The sequence below is a fragment of the Danio aesculapii genome, chromosome 12, assembly GCF_903798145.1.
Source record: "Danio aesculapii chromosome 12, fDanAes4.1, whole genome shotgun sequence".
NCBI lineage: Eukaryota > Metazoa > Chordata > Actinopteri > Cypriniformes > Danionidae > Danio > Danio aesculapii.
In genome coordinates this window covers 10,367,645-10,383,495 of record NC_079446.1, presented here as the reverse complement: position 1 = coordinate 10,383,495, position 15,851 = coordinate 10,367,645, and the positions used below count along the sequence as shown (strand labels likewise).

Here is a 15,851-nt window from a genome sequence, read left to right as displayed (position 1 = left end):
TTGACCTTTGCACACAAACATGCTTTTCTTTCCCTTCTAAATGCTGTTTGTCATAATTGGCTCATGGTGGTCTTAATGAAAGGTGTTCAGTTTTACGAATGTTTTTATTATCTTTAGACCACAGTTCTGTTTAGACCTCAGATCTATGGGGTGGCTGATGTGGTTTGAATATTTGCATAGGAATCATTGATTTAACAAGCAATTTTCATTTGCCACCAGGTGGCGTAATTGGAAAACTATTCATCATCCCCTACAAACATTCAGCACTCACTGAATCAGGGGCTTTCACTAACATGTATTCTATTTATTTTCATACTGACCTTTATTATAACTTTTTAGTGCTCGGGAATTTGCTGCCAAAAACAAAAGATTGAGAAATATTATTTTTTAGATTGTATTTTTTATTGTATAAAATATATTTATTGTAGAAATATGATATTATTTTTAGACATAAAATAAAATTTCTTTTTGAGGGATCCACCTTATTAAATAAAAAAGCTTTAGTTTTAAGCTATTCCCATGTTTAAATTATATGTGAATTAAAATATAATTATATTAAAATCTTTTTAAAAAATTCACTTTTGTAAATATGTGTAAAACTATATTCATATATTTTTAGTAGTATTATTGAACATTTTGGAAATGTTTATATGATTTTATGTACAATACAGTTTGTTCTGTAGTCTGTTCTGTCTTTTAGTAGATATTAAATGATTGACCTACTATCACTTTCTGTTTTACCAAACAAGTGCTTGTAATTGGATTTGCAATGTAAACCTGAAATAAAAGTTGTTGTTTTTTTTATTTCATTCAAATTTCTAGCTGCTATACTCTCAAAATCATAAATCCTCAGATTTTTTTTTTCAGTGTAGAAATATCAAAAAATGTCTGCTGATTATATCCGGCCCTTGTTATAATCATTAGGTGATAGTGTTTTTGTATTTTTAAAATAATTTTTATGTGTTTCCAGCTTTGTTTCATTTATTACCTTTTAGTAACTTTTTTTTTATTTGTTTGTTGTTATCTTTTTTTAATCATTTATATAAACTATCAGGGCTGCATGAGATTGGAAAAATTTGACATTGTGATATTTTGGTTTGCTGCGATATATATTGTGAACATAATTTCACCAGATGGTTTGAATGGCCCTATTTGAAAAGATTTCATTCATTTAGATCGACTGGGATGTTCCAGTTTTTTCTATGCATTGCATTAACTAAATTATAATAAATTACAAGTATATAAATACAACTGATCAAAAATAAGAGATAAATAAACAGTGCTTCAAGTACAGAATTTGAACAATCAAACGTAAAATAACATGGTCATAATTGTATAAATAAGGGGTGCCTAAACTTTTTCTTGTCTTTATGAGAAAAAGTTTGGGCACCCCTTATTTATACAAATATGACCATAATGACCATAAAAAACCAAACTTGATTGAGGGCTTTGGGCCGAAGTTAAATAAACCAAACCGTATTACATAAAATTTGCCATGGGTAATTTATTTGCTAATATATCAAAATAACTATAGAAAACGTTGCTTTAAAACATATTAATTAATGGTGCAGTGCCATTTTTTTTTTGATGATTTATAATAAATTTATTATAGTAAAAACATAATCCCATTTACATGACAATGGAGATACACTAGTGATGAGTTACACTAGTGACTAGTGCATTCAGCAATGCTAATATGTTTCATTGACAGTTTTATTGATCACTAAGATACGATTGACTTGGATTTAAGTTGCTTCAATTTAAAAATGAATATTGCAAAAATAGCTTAGAAGTATTTTTTTTATTGCAAATGCCACAAAAATCACCTTGCACAGCTAACTAAAGTTTAGATTTTGTAACAACAGTGTTTTTTTATAAGGTCTGGTTTTGTGGTGGCTGTACTTTAAAATTAAATGAATATAATTTTAATTCAAGTGATGAAAGATTTTGAAATTCTAACAGCAAACAGAGAGCTAGGCTACTGGAAGGTCACACCTGCTTGGTATAAATGCTTGAAATTGATTTAGTTAAAAATATTCATTAGAAACTTAAAAGTAATCAAAAAGTAGTCAGATGTAATCAGTTACTTTACTTTTATAAAGTAATCGAAAAGGTACACTACTTATTACATTTTAAATAGGGTAATTTGGAATCTGTAATCTATTACTTTCCAAAGAAACCTCCCCAATACTGACATTGACTTACTTCTAATCTACAGTAAAAGAGGATTATAAATTAAGAAATATTGGTATCCAGTTTTGCTTACATTAAAATCTATGGACAAATGACATCATTGTATCCTTTATATTCCACAGAAAAAGTAAAGTGGATTCTTTAGACCCCTGTTTGAAATCTCCTCATCTTTAGAAACCCTCAAGTACTTCACTTTTTCAGAATTTATCATCAGTAACATCCTGCCATGCATTATTTTATTAGAAAAACAGTCTATTGGGTCTGCCGTTGCACAGAGTCAGCTGGTGCGGTTCCCTTCACGCTTCCCCTCTGTGTCAGGAAGCGAGTGAAGGCCCTGAATCGTCTCAGGCTGTTCTTCTGTTCTGATGGAGGGATATGATGGCTCTTTTGGCCATCTGGAGCAGTGTAGAGGGACACTGACTGCAGCAGAGACCCATCTGTTTGCTTCACCTCGCCAGCTCTCACTGCCCTGCACACACACCAATAACATAACTACAGATACACACATGCTCTTAGATTGATAACACCACATGGAGACACCTGCAGAGTATAGAGTGGTATGTGTGTGCGTTTACTGAAGTGGAAACACAAAGTGTGGGCATTGACGGCAACTGTGTTTCTGCTCTGTAAAATAAGCATTTTCACGTTTTCTGAAGTGGTGCTTGTCAGTGCAAAATTTAAAGGGATAGTTCACCCAACAATGCAAATGTACTCGCATTCAAGTAATTCCAAACCTGAGTTTCTTTATTCTGTTGAACATAGGAGTGGGCGTTACAGCAAAAATAACAAATCACGATTCACAATTTGATCACAATTCCTTCTGATGTTGGTTTTACTATTCAGCTACTGTACAGTCAAACTAAATAAAATAGTCAAATAAAGTTAAAAAAAAAATTGAACACTAATGTGAAAAGTGGGCGAAGATAAAAATTGTTGCCTTGTATATTTTAAAAGGGACCCTGTTATGGTCCTTTTTACAAGATGAGTAATATAAGTGTACAAAGTAAAGTTTTTGATGTTGGATTTTAGTGTTTGTGAAGTTTCAGCTCCAAAAACCCTAAAAAAAATTTTATAGCTCTATGAAACTTCCACTTTTTATGTTTGATTGTCTTTGAGTGCCGTTTTGGTGACTTGCTTTAAATTTAAATGCCCCCTCTGATATTATCTTGAGTAGGTATGGCTCAAAAACTGTAATGGTGAGTTCACACAGGATGCGGATGAAGTGATATGCATGTTAAGTCAATGCAAAGACGTGAATAGACATCCTGCGGCAGTAATCAATCAATCAATCAATCAAAATGTATTCATATAGCACCTTATTACAACCAGGAGGCTGCCCAAAGTGCTTTACAGTATTAAAAACAAAATGAAACATTAAAACACATAAAATAGTAAGAAGTGTCAATAAAACAGCATTCTGTACTTACGAATATCAAAAGCAAGTGTAAATAAGTAGGTTTTAAGTTTAGCTTTAAACAGTGCCACACGATGCAAAGTTTTAAAGGGAGGGTATTCCACAGTTCTGCCATTGAAAATCAACAATCACCCCATTGTTTACACCTAGATCTGGGGACCTCCAGCAAAAACTGACCTGCTGATCATAGCGTCCTGTTTGGTCTATGAACCTTTAAAATCTCACATAAATATGAAGGTGCAAAACCATTAAAAGTAGCTTATAATCAATTCAAAATTTAAACAGGGAGCCAGTGAAGAGAGTAAAGAACAGGTGTAATGTGCTCACGTTTGCAACTATTGGTCAGCATGCGAGCAGCAGCATTTTGCACCTGTTGTAACCGATGAATTAAGGTTTGGTTGATTCCAACATATTCGTGCAAATGAGGCGGCGCGAATAACGTTATTCGCATGAATGAAGTGGCACGAATTGAGCGCTTGACAGGCTTAATGTGCGAATTGCTCAAGTTGAAAAATCTAAACTTTAGAGGACATTCACGCTGCGTTAACCAATCAGGAGCTTGCGCTAGTATGGTCGTGATTATGGCGTAGTGCTTGTTGTTGGTGTCCTGAGGGGAAATCCTGCTGCCGACACTGGACAACAGCTCATCAAACTGGGCTCGGCTCAGTTGGAAGCACAGCTGAAAGTTTCTATCATCTAGGTATAGTTATCGGATGAGTTGAGGAACTCACAGAGCTGGGTGCACCTCTGAAAAGATCTAGTGCACCCGTTTACACCAATGTTTTAGTTTCAAAACGCATAAGTTTTGCTATGGTTGCGCCATCCGTCCACACCACCCTGGAGTTTTCCAGCCCTGAAAACGCAGATGAGGTCGTTTTCATTTTAAAACGCTGCTGCTCTGTCTCAGTGTGGATGGGGGAAAACAAAGACGTCTGAAAATAGAGGCATGGCTGCAGACATTCACCTCTCTGATTGGGGCTTTTTCCTCAATATAAGTTCAGTCTTGACTTCTTTCCTTGTAAGTTCAGACTTCACAAGTTTGATATGGAAAGCAAACTCCCGAGGATGCGTCGAGTAAATCTTCAAATGGACTTTATAACGTTATTCACATAATCCCACGCGGTTTCACTTTCTTAACAATAAAATAAAAACATGATATAAGGAACTGCCTGTTTTCATTTTGATATTAAAAACTTAACAGACACCAAAGATGGCATAGTAGGCATAGTAGCTACATATAAATATATATGACCGTCATCTTCGCTGTATACATATTTATAACAAAACGGAGCCTATAATACCACTGCCTCCTTTAATTTTTGCTGAATATCAGTTTTAATAATCAACAATGGCCATTATAAAAGTATAACAACAATAAGTTTATAGGCTACAATATAGGCAAGCAATCAATCAAATAAGCAGTGTACGTGGTGCATAAATTAATTTATTAACTTATCTTTGCAGTCAGCCAAAATGCATACCTGAGAACAAGTAATAGATTCAAAAGACCAAAGAGTCGTTAGTTAGAGACAAGGTGAATTAAATAGCACGTTTACAACAACAGTGAGATGAAATGCAGCAGAAGATTCTCAGTGAACTGTCCGACGTGTGCGGCTGTCATCTGAGATGGTGTGCTCAAAGCACCCGCTGACTGCCGGAGCTCAGTAGTCCACATACGCTGCAGCGCATGCCAGAGTGAGTGTGGTCACGTGATGTGTGTTTTAAGTGGTGCAGTGTGGATGGAGATCTGTTCAGAAATTCTAGGGGAAACGTCAGTGTGGATGTGGATTGTTTTCGTTGTAATACACCGTTTTAATACTAAAACATATTAGTGTAAACTGAATCTGAACTGAATGACATGAATCCGGATCTATTGTGAAATGAGTAAACTCAAAATGTTCACGCATTTGTTTACGTACGAATAGTGCGATTTGTTCGTGCAAGCCACATCTAGTGTGAACGCCCCATAATGTCGGATGGCTGCCTCTCACTCAGGGCTCTCTATATGCTAATTAGGGAGAGATCATCAATAGTGAGTGGGGCTTTCCCCCTCTGATGACATGCACAAAGGGAGAATGTCAAACAAAAATTTTCTGCAATTATTGTGAAGTGTGATTATAAATTCTTGAATTAATTAATATCAATCTTTAGAGGCTCACTATATTTACACAGTGTTCCCACGTGCTTAAACAATTTATAATATATGCACATAATATACAAATAAATCAAACAGTGGTTTGTCTTTTAGGCACTGTAGGTGTATTCATTAGCAGTAGTATTTGTTGTTACAAACCTGAATGATTTCTTAAACATATGCTATTTTAGAAAATGCGTGTAACTGTGCGCTACTTTTGCTTTAGAAAATAACCAAATGTTTTTATATGTAAATTTCTGTATGTGGTTTTGACAGCGCTCTGAAAAAAAGGGAAAATGCAGAACCGCATTTTTTGTTAATGTTTAACCGTCAAGAATTTAAAACAAATTAAGCTAATGAACTTTTGTAAATATAAATGTGTAACTCTACATTGTAAATAAAGTCTGTAAAATTTACAGTAAGCAAACTGCAGCTATGGTTGCCAGAAGTGAACTGTTAAAAAATATATGGTAGGAACGTAAAATAAATGTCAAATTTTTACTGTAAATTTCTGTATTTCATACTTTTTTTTTTCACAAACCAATGTTTTGAACTACTAACATCTACACAGCTTACATAGACAAAAACACAACCATAAGCAGGTGTAGATGATAGTCATATAATGAACCAATGCTCATCACAAGCAAGTTTTCCCACAAGCAAAGCAGCAGCTTACTAACATGCACATTCAAATTCTATGGGGATTTTGACATTTCCATTTAAGGACTTTTTATCTTTGCAATATTCCAAAATGCATACAAATGAGGAACTGTTTAAATGGCATACTAGGGACACTAAATCTGTTTAATATATAAAGTGGTTGTGTTTATTCAGAACACCTGAAATTGAATGGTTGATGTCGGTTGTTTTTTAAAAAAACGTTTTGTATGAAAGTTTTAAAGCATCAGAATTTTGTGTCAAATCTCTCTGAATTTATGAAAAATGTCTTTATTTGGGTTTATTTGGTTTGTGTAACGAGTAGTTTAATGTTTCAATTTGATGTTTGTTTTGTAGGTCTGTTTACGATGATCAGCCCAACGCACACAAAAGGTTTATGGAGAAGCTTGATGCCAGAATACGAAACCACGACAGAGAGATTGAAAAAATGTGCAACTTTCATCATCAGGGATTCGTCGACGCCATCACAGAGCTGCTGAAGGTCCGAGCAGATGCTGAGAAACTGATGGTATGTGCAAATCATAATCAAAATTGTGTTAGCGATTTGAAGCACTTTTATTTGCCACTGTTACTGAGAAATAAATGGAAATAATCATTTTTTCCTGTTACAAATTCTGCAAGTATTGGATAATTTTAGATATAGATAATAATAACATGATACAAAGTATAATAAAAATACAGTTCAAGTCAAAATTATTACCCCTAAAAAATTATATAAATATTTTCCAAAGGATGTTTAACAGAGCAAGGAATTTTTCACAGTATTTCCTATAATATTTTTTCTTCTCGAGAAAGTCTTATTTGTTTTATTTTGGCTGGAATAAAAGCCGTTTTTAATTTTTTAAAAACCGTTTTAAAGTCAATATTATTAGCCTTCTTAAGCAGTATATTTTTTTGATTGTCTATAGAACAAACCATCATCATACACTGATTTGCCTAATTACACTAACTTGCTCAATTAACCTAGTTAAGCCTTTGAATTACACTTTAGGCTAAGACTTTAGTGTCTTGGAAAATTTTATGTGCTGTCATAATTGCAAAGATAAAATAAATCAGTTATTAGAAATGAGTTATGAAAACTATTATGTTTAGAAATGTGTTGAAAAAATATTTGTTAAACAGAAATTGGGGAAAATAAATAAACAGGGGGGCTAATAATTCTGATTTCAACTGTGTACCATGAAACTGAATAGGAATGGATAAAATGTATAATATTAACTATTCTTTTGCTTGCTATCCAAAGCTAAAGTATTAGTTTGGGCAAAAATTTTAATTCTGTTGTAAATTGCTCACCCTCATGTCATTTCAATCCCCTAAGACAAATTCAGAACACAAATTAAGATATTATAGATCCTTTATCCTCCATAGACAGCGAGACGATCAAAGTGCAGAAAATATTATAAACTGAAATACATGTTAATACAGCATTGCTATTAAAAAGTTATTAAAAACCTTATTCTGCGGTGTGGAAGTGAGTTTATTTTTTTGTGATGGTTTTCGAACTTCCAATTCAGTCGCTTATGGGAGAAATGACTAGCAACAATAAATGGCTTGCTCTACAATCATGTGTGTTCATGACTATACACAAAATGTAGAATAATATATTAAGAAAATATCAGTTTGCAGCATAACAAGCTGTCTTTAACGTCTAAACGTGAATGAAAGCAGAAATTTCGAGCCAAAAATATTCCAATGGCTGGCGCTAGAGCTCGTTTGAGCATCGATATGGCAATGTGTGTATCTGCAATAGTCACATCACATGATTAGATTATTTTAATTAAAGATACTATTAAATATTATTAAAAATTGTTAATACAATGATGACCATGTAATATTAAGTTTGATTGTTCAATTTCACTACTTGTATACTGTTATGCTGTGTTCACACCAGATGCGGCATGTGCGAATAAATCACAAAATTTGTGCGTAAATAGACGCGTGAACATTTTGAGTTTACTCGCTTCATTCGCGCATCAAATTTGCTTCACTATAGACATGGATTCTTGTCGAGGGCAGGGCTTAGTGACTAGTTTTATTGCTAAATGGCTAACATAGAATTTATTAAGAAAACTTTATGTGCTTTAGGAAGGCTGAAAAAACAGCATAGATTTGTTTGGCGCTAGATTCGGTGCTAGATTCTTCCGACTGAGCCGAGCCCAGTATGATGAGCTGTTGTCCAGTATCGGCAGGAGGATTTCCCCTCGAGACATCAACAACAGACGCTACATCATAATAATAATCCCTTACAAGAGGAAGCTCCTGATTGGTTTACATGGCACGAATTTCCTTTAGAGTTCAGATTTTCCAACTCGAGGGAATCATGCAATTCGCATGTTAACCGTGTCAAATGCGCGAAACTCTCAATTCGCGCCACTTCATTTGAGCGAATTGCATCATTCGTATCGCCACATTCGCATGAATCTCATTGCAGGATATCTTTTCATGTCTTTGCATTGACCTAAAGAGCCCCTATTATACATTAAATAGGGTCATATTTTGGTTTTAAGGGTCTCCAACAACAGGCTGATATGCATGCAAGGTAAAAAATCATTTTCATTGTCTTATAATATGCATTTATTTTGACCTAATTATCCCAGCGACTCCTATATGATTCATTCAGCGATTCATTTGTTCCCAAACCCCTCCTTAGCGCAAAGCTAATCTGTGCTGATTGGACCAATAACAGCCTGTTGCGATTGGTCGACAGCGTTTTGCAATTTATCCCAGAAAACTCCCGTAATTCAACCAACATCTGCGTATTTTGGTATGGTCTGTGAAACCCCCGGGTCGCCAACATTGGTATAGGATCCAATCGTAGCAACCGCCCGGAACCCAATGCAGGAGTGCATAAAAGCAGTGCAGTTAAACACCAGCATGTTGCTCTATTTTTAACCATGACACGCATTCAGTATTAATCCACACAGTGGCAAAAGCTGAACTATTTTGAACCTTGTCTGCTGCACGTGTGTAAGAACAGCTGACGGTTGCCATGGCAATAACAAACGGCAGTGGAACACAAGCTCACAAACGCATTTAAATCCGTAAACAAAGCAGCACGCGTTGAGTTTTCAACGCGGCATTAGAATAAAGAGTTAAAAAGTGTTAACCAGATACAGTACAAGAGGTTACAAGTAACAAAACACAATTAAATACACATTTTGTAAGCTAGAGAAAACAAGGATGCAACCATTTTAATCGCACTTTCTTACACTTGTGAAATGGAGGAAGAAACTGATCCATGATCCGCTGATCCATGTACTGATAAAGTTCCTGTTGAGCTCTGACAAAATCCCATACATCAGTAGTCTTCTCTGATCCTTCCTTGAACAAACAGCCGATGAATTACCCGTTGTAAGCATGTAGATTGCTGAAGCACTACAGATTGCTGAAGCTGAAGCACTGCAGAAAAAAGACAGGAACAGCACAAGACTGGGCTATAATGCTGAGGTATTTTTGCAAAAATAAACCTCAACCACTGACTCTTCAGTGTCATCTTTGGCTAGAGAAAGTAACACTAACTTTCCCCGCAAACTTGCAGTAATATCCAGCTAAGCACAGCGTCTTCATGACTCAATTCAACCGGGATCTGCTACAGTGCTTGTCTTCCTCTTTTTCTTTGCTACTATGTTTGTGGGCGGGGCCGCAGGTTTCAATTTTCCCGGTTTTGCACGTGCAACAATTAGGCGGGGCTTAAGTTTTGTATCGACGTCACACCAAAACGGCTAAAGACTCCTTATCAAGATGATTAATTTGAAGCACTATGAGTCGACTCTTTTATAATTGAATCAATAGTTTAAAACACTGTGTACTTTCAGATTTTTTACGCCTTATTATATTTTATTATATTTCACTTCATTTAGAGCTGTGTTACGCACTACATGGAAGGTCATTTTGAAAAACCCTTAATAGGGGCTCTTTAACACGTAAATCACTCGCACTTGATGCTTCCTCTGCGTTTGGTGTAAATGCACCTTTAGAGTCCCCAAAAAACCATAAAGCACTCTTTATTAGTTTATTTTTGCTTGAAATTTATTATAATTTATGCAGATTCACTGAATAGTAAAACACTGGATCATCCCAGTTGATCTAAATTAATGAAATCTTTCCAAATAGAGCTACTCAAGTCATCTGGTGAATTTATATTCTTATTGCAATATATATCGCAGCAAAACAAAAAATGGTAATGTCAGATTTTTCCAATATCGTACAGCCCTAGCTGGCACCCACTCGTACGTGAAGAATACGGTCAATAATATGTATTTGTCCTGTCTGCTGAGTGCGCTCTCCTTATTTGAATCCTTGAGAAATCAAGAACAAACCGGTGCGGCATCATTTCAAAATGTGCGCCGTTTTGTGGAAATTGCTACTTGCTGGATTTCCTCCGCCCTTTCATGCGTTGAGAAATGGCAGTAGTCTTCAGCTTTCCTCCATGACGGTCACTGCGCGTTCACGGGATTCATCGGCGCGCTTCAGACCTCGTGCTGCGATCACAGGCCAATTCTCTTTAGCTCCCTTTCCACTTCCCAGAGTGAAATTCGGTGGCCAAACGGCACAGAAGTGGCTCGTCAATCCTCACAATTAGACCCACATTATATAAAGCATATTCAGATAACAAGAGAGCACATACGGCACCAATGAGGTCGCTGAGCTGCTCTTTGTTCCTGAATAAATGAGATTTTTAATAAACCGAATAAGCTGTTCCTTATTAAGATGACCTAATGAGACTTACTATGTGGGAAAGTCTGTGGTCGTGCGGTCCCTGCACCTGGGCCACTATCCTAGCGCAGTGGTGTGGAGGTCTTCACATTTGATGTTAATCAGCCACCCAGCGTTTGTGCTCGGCCAAAAAAAGAAAAGGAAGAAACCAATGTTTAATTACCAGAAAATGCCCTCCGCGTTTTAGCCCGGACAAAGAAGGGCACATAGAGCTCATTGAAGTTAGCAGGAAGGGACCAGTGGTCAATTGGGTCATTGATTTGAATTGTTTGACAGAGCCAGAGGAACAACCAAAGTTCAAAAATCCCAAGTAAAATTGAGAAGTTTGTCACAGAATCTGTTAGAAAGGGCTGTCAGGAGCGATTACCGGCCATAAAAGCTACCCGCCGACCAAAAGTTCAAGTTCCCGCTGCACATTTAATTTGAATTTGCATGCCTTTGTTCTTGACTCCTCATGAAGCATGATCTGATTACAAGGGTGAGCAGTTACAACAGGGAACCGCGGGCTTATTTGTCTAACAAAAGTGATATTATGTTTTAAGGGCCAAGTGAGCGACACCAACCGAAGACTTCAAGACGCCGGACGGGAGGTATGGCACAGTCTGGCTTTGTTTGCATGTCTGCCCAAGAGCAGAATGTCCGTTAGCAGACAATAGAGCAGAGAGGACTGTCTCGTTAATTGAGAGGGTTTCACACTCTTTGACCTTCCCTTATGTAAGGTGACGGCCCAAACTGAGGAGGTCATCCGCTGCAGGATTCAGCAGAGGAACATGGCCACCACCGTGGAGAAGTTGCAGCTCTGCATTCCCGGTGAGATGTTGGGCGAAGCTCAATGAAAGTCTTGTTGTGTGCTCAGTTCCATTTCTCTCCTCGTTTCCCAGAGATTTCATCTCAAGACAATCAGGAAACTGTAAAAGCGAATGTTCCCAGGTTTTCGGTTGCACTAATGAGTCCAGGTCTTCAGTGTGTTTATATTTTGCAGTCACTTTGACTTAATACTTGATACAACTGTTCCTAGCTGCTAGAACAAACAGAAAGAGGATTAGGCGTTCTGTTTTTACTAGAGCTGTGAACCTGCACTGGTCTCACGGTTCGGTTACGATTATCATGCTGTCGATTCGGTTCAGTTCAATATCTCGGTGCATCACAGTGCATTGACGATGCTTTCCATGCACAGTTTTATGTTTTCTTCACATCAGCAATTCTTGTATTAAAATGTATAAATATATTAATATTTATATACGATTTGTAATACAATTCAGTCCTTTAATACAAACATTCAGATATATAAACTGTACCTTTAAACAACACAATTTATAGCAAATAATATAAACAAATATAAATATTACGCTCGCTTTCTGAGCCTTTTCTAGCATGTTCTTTTACACCCCTTTGATTGGTCACATGCTCAACAGAAAGGGCTGCGATTGGCTCTTGCACGCTGCGCTCTTCACAGATGAGTGACGCTAATGGAGAAAACTCTGCAGACACGCACTCGTGTCTGTATCCAGAAGTATCGCTGTAACAGTCGAGAGGAGAGGAAAAGTCACGCCAGCAGGTCAAATGGGCCACAGTGAGAGAGAGAGAGAGAAATGTAGTTTAGCTATAAGTGTCAGTGAAAGACTGTCCAGAAAACACACACGCAGTGAAAGTGTGCACAATTTCTGCGTTTTTAAGTAGTAGGAGTGTTGTAAATACTCGCACTCGCCATAGTAAGCTACGGCGACATATCGCATATGAGATAAATGACGTCAGTACACAATAACCAGTTATGATTATTACTGAACCAATTCCGAAGTGTCCGCATCGCGGTGCACTGAAGAAACAATACATTTTGACGCCCCTAGTTTTTACAGTGGTTTCATTAAAAAATGAAATATATATTTTGCTGCTTGTTCCTGCTGTACTTGCAGCTGGGAAAATAAGTATTGAACACGTCACCATTTTTCTCAGAAAACATATTTCTAAAGGTGCTGATGTTGGTAACAACCAAAGAAATCCACATATGCAAAGAAAACAAATCTAATTAATAAATTTAATAACATCTAAGTAATAAAATAAATACGCAGAGATAAAGTATTGAACACATGAAGAAAGAGTGAAAACCCAGACAGCAGCTGAAATCTCTCAGTAGTTCTTTAGCAACCCTCTGCCCTTCGTCAATATAAATGAATATTCGCTGCTTCAGTCAAACATCTACATTATCAGGATGATGAAGGTGAAACTAGAGTGGACATTTTAGCAAGACAATGATCCAAAACACAGCTAAGGAAACTCTCAAATGCTTTCAGAGAAAGAAAATCAAGCTGTAGAATGGCCCGGCCAATCATCTGACTTGAATCCAGTAGAAAATACAAAATAAAGATCAGATTTGATAGACGAGACCCACAGAGCTATAAAGATTTTTACACTGTTGAAGTACACTGAGCGACTCATGTGCCTTCATTCTCCATATGAGAGTCTGCTATTTTAAGCTGCTATCATTAAAAAAGCCTTTTATATAAAGTATTAAATAAGTTTCAGTAGTTCAATACTTTCTTCTTTTGTCATTTCATTATTACACAGAACTCATTTTTCAGATTTTTTGTTTTGTTTTATTTTTATGTTTGTATTGTTTGGGTTTTTACCTAAATCTGGTTCAATTCTATGTCAACAGCTCCTTTAGAAATATTATTCCCAGGAAAACACATGACGTGTTCAATACTTGTTTTCCATGCTATTTATAAAATAAGCTTAAACAACATAATTCTTGATATTTGTTTTAGCACAACTTAATTGTTTTATGTTCAATCCATTTAATTTTGTAAAGCTACATTTGTTAAGTTAATCAATTTGTGCTGAGACAATCTGATTGGATTTTGTGGAACCCTGCATTGTTTTCAGTGTGAGACAGTACTTTCAGTTCACAGAATGAACAAAGTTTTTCAGATTGATTTCTTTTTAATGAAGTTTTACTGTGAATCACTCTCTTTTATTTTTTTCCCACAGTCCTGGAAATGTACAGCAAATTAAAGGAGCAGCTTGAATCTAAAAGGTAACAGTTTTGAAACTCTTTAAAAAAGCAAGCGTTGAACCTTTACACATCATTCTGAGCTTTTAAGTTAACTTTGCAGTTAGTAGTTGTTGTTTTCTTTATTATTTAAACACATTTAAGAAATAGATTTGTTTTTAGGGATCGGCAGCCTTTATTTCTCCATAAAGAACAAAATGCTACTTGGATTGAAAAGGTCCAAACATGATATTATCATAAAATGTGTCCAGAAATGCACTATATAAACGTAAGGAATTATTATTATTATTATTATTATTATTATAAAAACATGAATGAGCATTTGAAGGTATGTTGAAAGGAAACCTGTGTTTCAGATTTAGATTGACATCAATAAAACATCTTATAAACTGTTATATAGCACATTACATTTACCTCACGAAAGCCACTTGGTATTTAAAGGTAACAGGAGAAAAATCATCATAAAGGGTGGTAATTATAAATAAACGTGATTTTGGTAAATACAATTATTCAAAATATATATTTCTACAGTCCCAAATCAGAAAAAGTTGGGATAGTATGAAAAACGCAGATCTAAAAAGAGTGAAGTGATTTCTAAATTTACTTTGACTTGTATTTCATTGCTTACTATACAAATTGCAAGTTGCCATTCCTTTTCACAACACTTAAAAGACGTTTAGGGACTGAAGACACAAAGTGATGTAGTGTTTCCGGTGTAATTTTCTTCCTGCAAACAAGTCTTATGGTGGGAAACAGTACGGGTCTTCGTTGTCACATTTTGCACTTCAAAATGCACCACACATTCTCTATTGGAGACCTGTATCCTCCTCCTCTGCAGCCATGACTTAATGTAGGATGTAATGTGTGCAGAATGTGGTTTTGCATTGTCTTATTAAATATGCATGGGCGTTCCTGAAAAAGAAGGTTGAGTATCGTGCTCCAAAATCTCTATGTACTTTTCAGCATTAATGCTGCCATCACAGAATTGCAAGTTGCATTTGCCAAGGGCACTGACACAGCCCCATACCATGACAGACCCTTTCTTTTGAACTTGTTGCTGTTGGATTATTCTTTAATTCTTTCTATTCCGGAGCACACAGCGTCAGTTTCTCCTCAAAAATACCTGAAATGTTGATTCATCTGACCACAGTACATGTTTCCACTGTGTGATAGTCCATCCCAAATGCCTCTCAGCCTAGAGGAGTTGACGCCACTTCTGGACACTGTTAACATAGGGCTTCTTTTTGGCACAGTACAGTTTTAACTGGCATTTGTGGAAGTAACTACGTATTGTGGTACTTGACAAAGGTTTTCCAAAGTAGTCCAAAACCCATGTGGTGATATCCCTTATAGATGAATGCCGATTTTTGATGCAGTGCTGCCTGATAGTTCAGCTTAGGCTTGTGCCCTTGTCCTTTACGCGTTGAAATTCCCCAAGATTCCTTGAATCTGTCGACGCAATAGCCTTGTGGTTAGCACGTCGACATATGGTGCAGTAGCACGTCAGAGCGTCCCGAGTTCGAATCCTGGATCAAGAACATTTCCCTACCCTCCCCCTCCCTCTCTCTCTCCAACTTTCTTCCTTTCTATATACTTCCTATCTAATAAAGGCAAAAAGGCCAAACATAAATCTTTAAAAAAAAAATATTCCTTGAATCTTTTAATTATATTAAGCACTGTTGAAATATCCAAATGTCTTCCTATAT

General features: G+C 36.3%; 1 protein-coding gene across 5 annotated transcripts in view; it reads left to right on the top strand.

Moving 5' to 3' along the window:
- exoc6 (exocyst complex component 6) overlaps positions 1-15,851 on the top strand; it is a 127,810-nt gene that overhangs the window by 28,010 nt on the left and 83,949 nt on the right. For all 5 annotated transcript variants that reach the window (XM_056468955.1, XM_056468954.1, XM_056468957.1 and 2 more), the window contains exons 2-5: positions 6,756-6,927; positions 11,678-11,725; positions 11,855-11,945; positions 14,124-14,169. In XM_056468955.1, coding sequence (XP_056324930.1) covers positions 6,756-6,927; positions 11,678-11,725; positions 11,855-11,945; positions 14,124-14,169 — 357 coding nt within the window. The remainder of the gene's footprint in view (positions 1-6,755; positions 6,928-11,677; positions 11,726-11,854; positions 11,946-14,123; positions 14,170-15,851) is intronic.